The sequence below is a fragment of the Xyrauchen texanus genome, chromosome 49, assembly GCF_025860055.1.
Source record: "Xyrauchen texanus isolate HMW12.3.18 chromosome 49, RBS_HiC_50CHRs, whole genome shotgun sequence".
NCBI lineage: Eukaryota > Metazoa > Chordata > Actinopteri > Cypriniformes > Catostomidae > Xyrauchen > Xyrauchen texanus.
Window position 1 is genome coordinate 18,707,205 of NC_068324.1, and position 8,726 is coordinate 18,715,930.

An 8,726-nucleotide genomic window follows, 5' to 3' on the forward strand; every position below is an offset into this window, starting at 1 on the left:
TGGATTATGAACTGGGCCAATGGGGCCAATGAGGCCAGTGACCCAGGGCCTCTGACTACCTGGGGCCTCAGGCTGAGAGGCCTGTGTAGGCGTGACACTCAGAAACAAGCCACTGCAAATGCAAAATATATGCTAGATACAATAAATACATTTAGACAAACAGTGCCTGATTATGTGCCAGCCATGGTATCGCTCGGATGCTGTCTTTGAGACTGTTTGCTGTTAGAATGTTTGTAAAACTGATATTTTTTAGATGTTAAGCAGATGTTAGATTGTGATGCTTTCCCCATGAAAAGATCTGAAACAGACATCTCAGAGATGTACGTATGCTATCCGAGCTGTAAAAAAAAAAAAAATATGATAAACAATTATGCATTTTAGCATTTGTCATTTATTAGCTAATTCTGATTAACGATTTAATTGACTGTATTTGGGCTTGTCATAATTATGATGATTATTGTCAAATTGTCTTTCTTAAAGTGTATGTGTGACGCCTCCATTGGTCTCCACGTCATCCAGTATATCACCTGCTTCAATTCACCTTCATTCTAATTGGCACCACATGTCACTCATCATGAACTCGTAAAGGACACTATATATAATATCCACTGACTGCCCTTATTGTCTATGCTTGTACAGACTCTTCCAAGCTCTCTCCCTGTTAAAGAGAAGTGTTTACTCTGTGTACTAAAGTTATTATCCTGTTTAAACTTGTTCCTTGCCTGTCTTTGTGTTTGATTATTTTTCTATTAAACGTGCCCGCGACTGGGTTCTCACCAACCTTCCGTGTCTGGCTTTTTCATTTTTAGGTGAACTACTGCTTTAAGGCTTTAAAAACATCCATCCATCCATCCATCGTCAACCTCTTATCCTGTGTACAGGGTCGCGGGGGGCTGGAGCCTATCCCAGCTAACATTGGGCGAAAGGCGGGGGACACCCTGGACAGGTCGCCAGTCCATCGCAGGGCTTTAAAAACATGTAGAATGAAATATAAATAATACAAATAATATTATTTTCGACAACTTTATATTTACACTGTTGTTTCTGGAACCTGACTATTATATTATTTTATATTACGCAATAGTAAAGTATGTCCTAAATTCTTCAATCGTTATTTAATGGATCACAGATTAAACCCACAAGCCCTTATTACACATGAAGCAAGACCTTTGAGTTAATGTTACTTCATTCTGATTTTCACATAAATAAAGTGGGCGTCTCCTTGTCACTGTTATCATAAAAGCCCCTTTCACAAAGAGATCCTGGGATGATTCCCAGAAGCTGGTGCCCCGGGGCCTTACAGGACCATAATGCCTCCCTGCCTTTTATTATTTTATTCTAACTAACACAATGGCTACGTCTACATCGAAAACCATCTTTACTATCAGGTCTGGCTCTCAAATTATCCTGGTCATGCAGCTTAAATACTGTCTGTAAGAATGAATGATTATTTTCATTTTTTACACCTTTAATATCAAGAAGCAAAGGTGACCTAATTGATTTCTAGCAGCATCATTTTGCACATCCAGGTTGAGAAACCATGTGTTACAGTAAAACAAGGTCTAGTCCATACCTCCATCTAGTGGATTATTTTGACATCAAAGTTGACCGATCTCCTTTTTTTTTTTGCATGTTGTAGTATTGATCAGTGTTAGGTAAATTACTCAAGAATATAAATCCACTACAAATTACTATTAACTTCTCAAACATTGTGATCAGATTACTTTACTGATTACTTAATGGGAAAAGTAATCACATTACTAATCACTTTACTTTTAACACTTTTTACAGAAAAAGTTGTTTTCTGCTCAATAAATTCAATTTATCTGTATTACCTCCTTGTTCACAGACATTCTGTACATTTGAATACAATTCATGATTTAAATGTATTCTAAACAAATGGTATTTATGAAATATGTATAACCCAAGTGATGTACTTAAAATACTTAATTGTAGGTCAGTAATTGTACATTTATGCATTTGGCAGACGCTTTTATCCAAAGCGACTTACAGTGCACTTATTACAGGGACAATCCCCCCAGAGCAACCTGGAGTTAAGTGCCTTGCTCAAGGGCCCAACAGTGGCATCTTGGTGGTTTTGGGGCTTGAACCCCTGATCTTCTGTCTCAGTAACCCTGAGACTCAACCACTGAGCCACCACTGCCCCCAATCTGATTGCATTAAATTGTAATGCAATGCACTACTCTTTGGCTAAAAAAGATCACAATAACTAATTACGTTTAGCTAGTCAGATCACACCCGACAGTGGTATTAATAATACTTGAAAAACGATTTATTTATATGCTTGCTTATACATTTTTATTATTGTTGGACCGCACATACACGCATATTCAAAGCAGAATTTGTAAAGGTACATATATGTAAATATCTCAGTTTCAGCATACTTGCAGTTCCCAATTCACAAAATCAAATAAAACATCCTCTTTGAAGTCAACTTTTATTGTTCTGAAAGGTGTTCTGGATACATTAACATTGAGTTCATATATCAAACCTTTGCTGCAAACATGTGTTCTATGGAAAACATGAATCAAATATTAGATGAAATGCAGAACACATCTTAACTAATTAATACATTCCCTTCAAATTCTATTCTATTAATTTCTTTTTTACAATCAAGAATAATTATTATTCAATAAATCCATGAGAACACTTTCAAAAATATGTGATGAGGAATATATGATTTCACAAATAAAAAAATAGTACACTTCTCCATCTTTCAGTAACAACATATAGAGAAATACTGTATATATTTACTGCATATCCCTTATATGCACGTGGGGATCTTCCGATTTTTTCCTATGAAAGAAAAAAAGGCCACCATCATTTGAATGATGCCTTCTATTTCTATGATTTGTTGTTGGTGCACTCAAAAGGCAACCAGAATGAACTACTCACAAAGTCATAGTTTCAACATACTGCAGTAAAAGACCACTCATGTGTTGCATAATGTTGATTTAACTAACCATTAGTGAGCCCATTAAATAAATAATAATAATAATACAATATATATATATATATTGTTGTATATAATGTTGACACTCTGTTGTGATGCTTTGTGTGCAAATACATGAATAAAAATGAATGAAAAAAATTGGTTGTCCAATACAGTATTTGTCGTACTGTCCAACATTTGAAATATATGGCACACATGCTCCCTTTATAGCTAAACTGCCACAATACTACTCAAGCAACAACACTCAAGCCACATAAATTGAATAAGTTAGCTGCAAACCTGAATCTAAGAAATTCAAAAAAGAGCAAGTTAGTTCATCTGAGTGACACAATAGCACTAAATGTACAGCAAATAAAGACAACAGATCTTTCCTGGATCTTCAGAGGAGCATTTCTAGCCCTATTATGTCCATTATAGAAATTATGTCCGCAATACATACATCCCTTTACCGTAATATGATCAAAAATACCCAGAAACATTCCTCAACCCTTTTTATGTTCCTATTCTATCAATTCAACCATTCATTTAACCAGCAATTGATTTAAACATGCCTAAGGAGGATTAGCCATGTTTAAAATATTTTAGAATTATTCACTTTTGTAGAACAGTGAAAGCAAAAAGAGTTAAATCATTTGTTTTTGGCTTTGTTGTCAAACTGGTACAGATCGAGGATATCAATCATTGCCTGTTTAATGTTACTGCCAAAGCGATGAGAGTCCTAAAAAAACACAGGGGGAGAGAAAAACATGTCTTATATACAGTATTTCCATACAAATAAATAATTCTATTATATTATATTTTCTATGAACTCACAGTCTCTGGGCTGGAGTGTTTGCTGGAAATATGGAAATTGATGAGGTCCTCTCCAAGAATAATGTATGAAACGCCATAACCATCATCAGCAACCTAAACAATGACAACAGCAATTAGAAACTTGTTTTAAAAAGACAGAATACAGGGGGCCTGGGTAGCGCAGTGAGTGTTGACGCTGACAACCACTCCTGGAGTCACAAGTTCAAATCCAGGGTGTGCTGAGTGACTCCAGCCAGGTCTCTTAAGCAACCAAATTAGACCGGTTGCTAGGGAGGGTAGAGTCACATGGGGTAACTTCCTCGTTGTCTCCATTAGTGGGGTGTGTGGTAAGTTGTGGGTGGATCGCAGAGAGTAGCATGTGCCTCCACATGCTGTGAGTCTCCGCGGTGTCATGCACAGTGAGCCACGTGATAAGATGCACGGATTGACGGTCTCAGAAGTGGAGGCAACTGAGACTTGTCATACACTACCTGTATTGAGCTGAGTAACCGTGCCACCACGAGGAATGTGGGAATTGAGCATTCCAAATTGGGGAGAAAAGGGGATAAAAAAAAAAAAAAAGACAGAATACATGAACCAAATGGAAATAAATGATTTAAAGGAATATTACAGATTCATTTTAAACCTAAATACTTTGAAAGTGTCTGATACACATTACTCTAAATGCTTTTCCTGTTCGTTTAAAAACTTTTCACGATGAGTCAAAGTTATTGTCTGTGGCAGGGAACTTCAAAGGACCCCCAAATGTGATGATCCCACATCCTAAAAGGGCAATTATACTCACCAAGCACTTTATTAGGAACACCTGCACATCAGACATGTATGTGATTATTTAATCAGCCAATCGTGTGGCAGCAGTGCAATACATAAAATCATATGGGTGAGGAGCTTCAATTAATGTTCACATCAACCATCAGATGGAATTTGAACCGTGGCATGATTGTTGGTGCCAGATGGGCTGGTTTGAGTATTTCTGTAACTGTTGATCTCCTGGGATTTTCACACACAACAGTCTCTAGAATTTACTCAGAATGATGCCAAAAACCAAAATCATCCAGTGAGTGGCAGTTCTGCATCGAAAATGCCTTGTTGATGAGAGAGGTCAACAGACAATGGCCAGACTGGTTTGAGACTTTCCGTGGACCTCCCAGAACTCAGTCTGTGGTAATCGCCTAAATGCCACATATGTGGTACATAGACGTGAAGTTGAAAATAACCTGGAATTTTCCTTTAACACACACTGTACTCTTCACATACCTCTAAAACCAACAGTTGATACAAGCTAATATCATCAAGATGTTTAACTTACAGGCCCAAATCCACCTCCACTGGTAACATATTCTGGATGTTTCTTTAAGTCAAACAGGTCGACCTGTTGCAATGGAGTCTGGCTGGTGGATAGCCTCCAGGGCTCAGACAGCACCTGAAACAAAATGAACCCATCAAAAACCATTCAATAACATCACGTGTTGTGTCTGTATCAGTCCAGGTCTGCAAGCATGAAACCATTTCTTAACTTCTTAACAACATGTGATTAAATTCCCATGTTAGACAAACTCATTTGTGTTTTAGCTTCTGAAGGGTTTCTGACCTCTTTGAGGAAAGCCGAATCTTCACCCAGATACTTGGACACTAAGTAGAGGCAGAAAAGATGGCGGTCAATGCCTTTGCCTGTCATGGCCAATCTGTACAAATCCTGATGCTTTTCTGCTGACACGGTCAACAGCTTCATCTTCTCTTCTCTCTGAAAAAAAAAAGACCACAGCAGAATTAGCAAGGATATTTGTTTGGAACAACATGAGGGTAAAGGATGACGTATTTGGGTTCCTTTGAACTATTCCTTTAATGTTTCTACAAAACTCTTAAATGTCCACACCATCGACTCATTTCCAACAGTACATCTCACCGTTGCAGTATCACTCATCATGGCACGGACAAAATCACAAGTCTGTTTGGTGCAGGAGCGCACGGTCTCAGTACGGCCCTCTCTGAACAAACGCGTCATGGACGCTTCGTATGTCAGGCAGAACTTGCCCTTATCCTGCAAGAGAAAGATTTGGACCTATTACAAAGAGGTCAAGAGAAACCTCTGCAAAGAATCACAGGCCAGTGTTACAAAATAAATTAAATTAAAGGCAGGAACGTCAGTAAATAAGCAAGAAACAAGAGGTAATATCATATTGTTTCGCCTTGATACTTCTTCCGGTATTCATCTTTGCATTTATACTGTAGCTTTTGTGTTGACTCAAAGTTTATTGGCAGTTGACCTAATATTTTCGCACCTTTGCAGCTGCATTTGCAATTGTAATTTACATTATTTCAACTTATAGTCAAATTGATATCTGTCTTTCTTTTGTATCTAGTCGGTTTTGTTGTTGGTCTCCTATATATTGTGTGCACAAAGGTTTGTATTTCTGTGTGCATACACAGGCCCCAAAAGTATCTGGACACTTAAAGGGATAGTTCATGCAAAAATTAAATATTCCCTCATCATTTACTCACCCTCATTCCATCCCAGATGTGTATGAATTTCTTCTGCAGAACACATATAAAGAATTAGAAGAATATTTCAGCTATGTAGGTCCAGTTCTTTCAAGTGAATGGTGACCAGAACTTTGAATAAAAAAAAATTACATAAAGGAAACATAAAAGTAATCCATAAGACTCCAGTGTTTTAATCCATGTCTTTAGAAGTGATATGATAGGTGTGGGTGAAAAACAGATCAATATTTAAGTCCTTTTTTACTATAAATCTCCACTTTTGCTTTTACATAATTCTTCTTTTTTTTTTTGCCGGCCCGCATTCTACATCCATATCGCCACCTACTGTGCAGGGAGGAGAATGTATGGTAAAAAAGGACTTAAAGGTGCTGTAAGCAATTTTTTCTTGGAAAAGTCTGCAAAATTTTCCTACTTAAAGTTATTAATGAAATAAGTGTCCTGAGATATCTCACCAGTCTCTGTGACAGCTGTAGGACTGCGGCCACTGACACTTTTCAACTGTCAATCATTTTGCTCGTTCTCATAGTGTTGTATTTTGTTGTATAGTAGTGTAATTTTGGTCTCAAAATTATCTTTGGAGGGTGGGGTTTTTGAATAAGGGGGCGTGGCTAATTCAATGGCTCAGTCATGTGAAAGCTTCAGAATGCTAAAAGTACTTACAGCACCTTTAAATATTGATCTGTTTCTCACCCACACCGATCATATCGCTTCAGAAGATATAGATTTAACCACTGGAGTCTTTTGGATTACTTTTTTCTGGCTTTATGTGATTTTTGGAGCTTCAAAGCTCTGGTCACCATTCACTTGCATTGTATGGACCTACAGAGCTGATATTTTCTTCTAAAATCTTCCTTTGTGTTCTGCAAAATAAAGAAAGTTATATGCATCTGGGATAACATGAGGGTGAGTAAATTATGAGAGAATTTTCACTTTTGGGTGAACTATTCCTTAAAGTCACACTTAAAAGTGAATGAATGTCTTTGCATTAAATAACAATATATATAAAACCAAGTGGCATTTATTTACAAGAATGATAGCACAAGCACACTTATCAAGCAAACAATTTCACAAAATATACTTTAAAGGGTAACTAAACCCTAAACCAACTTTTTTTAGTTAATGATCTGTAAGCATGGGGCTTTATTAGTACTGGTCATTGATTCAAGTAATTTTTTTTGACATTTGTGTATAAAGTGTTTTAATTCTACAATATATGGTGTAAAAAACGTCTGAGTGCTGCCCTCTTCAGGTTGAACGGTGGCTACTGCAGTTGAATTATCCTATTGGCTGTTGCGGTACATCGTGACGTAAGTGGTGACAGCTGACGTAAGCAGGTTCCAGCTCACCACGGCAGATTCATGTACATGTCGGCTTGCGACCGTGTGAGGAATAATAATAACATAGAGTCTGACAGCAGCTGTCAATTAATCCGTCTCAGACCCCCCACCGCTCAGCCCCGCACTCGGTTCGTTCCCTCTATCCCCGCCGGGGTCTGCCCACTTTTCCAGCATTTTCAAATATTTCTAGTGGGTGGAGTCAGACTCTGAGCAGGTGTTTAGTTACCCTTTAAATGATAAAACAATAGCATGAGTTGGTCACTCTCACCCTAAAGTGTGCCAGCTGGAGTGCATTCTGAATGAAACCATCGGGGCTGGTCTTGCATTTCTTGATCTGGCCTTTGCCAAAGTTGTTGAAGGGGAAGATATGCATGTCGACATCGTCCGCCAGAGTTTTGGCCACTTTCAGAGTGTTATTGATCACTGTCTGGCACTGTGAAGAAAGGAGATCATTTCGTCAATAAATACTGATAGTACAAATGAAACTGGAACACACTGAAATTGCACAATAAACAAAAATGGATGAAGTCTGTGTGAACGGGAACACTGGCTGTAATTACATGATAATAATATGCCAATAATACAGTTATTATACATTATGTCTTGTTGATTCCAAATTACACAACTTCACCTGAGCCATAACATACAAAATGATAAACAAAAGCACAAACATCCCATTACAATCCTGAATAATACAGAATACTTAATTAGATATAAATTCTGTGCATCAGAGTACCATATTATGCACAAGTTTGCATTAGACTTGAAATGCAGGTCTATTGTTTTTTACCTCCTCTGGGATGTCCCATTGCAGTTTCTGGGGTCCAGGCAGGCTGGGGTGGAGGTTTCCTTTGCAGTGACCATCCTCAGTATAGCCTAGTTTCACTGGATCTGATGACAACACATGCTACCACACACACACACACACAACATTTGTAAATATTTCTTAAAGTGATTACAAATGTGTGAAATATCCCCTTAAGTTGTATATAGGCCGGAACATGCCCCCCCCCCAGCCCCCAAACGAGAGTAGAAACAAGAGTGCTGCATTTCTCACTTCCCACAGGTGCCCAATGATAGGAGCGTCAGCCCAGGAGTGC

The 8,726-nt window shown here is 38.0% G+C and overlaps 1 protein-coding gene across 1 annotated transcript in view; it reads right to left on the bottom strand.

Moving 5' to 3' along the window:
* Nucleotides 1-2,311: 2,311 nt before the first annotated feature.
* Nucleotides 2,312-8,726, bottom strand: part of LOC127640293 (carnitine O-palmitoyltransferase 1, liver isoform-like) — a 34,284-nt gene continuing 27,869 nt past the window's right edge. The window contains exons 7-14 of the mRNA XM_052122740.1: nucleotides 8,684-8,724; nucleotides 8,417-8,533; nucleotides 7,895-8,059; nucleotides 5,694-5,828; nucleotides 5,379-5,531; nucleotides 5,097-5,210; nucleotides 3,788-3,880; nucleotides 2,312-3,692 (exon numbers count right to left, since the gene is read on the bottom strand). Coding sequence (XP_051978700.1) covers nucleotides 3,603-3,692; nucleotides 3,788-3,880; nucleotides 5,097-5,210; nucleotides 5,379-5,531; nucleotides 5,694-5,828; nucleotides 7,895-8,059; nucleotides 8,417-8,533; nucleotides 8,684-8,724 — 908 coding nt within the window. The 3' untranslated portion in view covers nucleotides 2,312-3,602. The remainder of the gene's footprint in view (nucleotides 3,693-3,787; nucleotides 3,881-5,096; nucleotides 5,211-5,378; nucleotides 5,532-5,693; nucleotides 5,829-7,894; nucleotides 8,060-8,416; nucleotides 8,534-8,683; nucleotides 8,725-8,726) is intronic.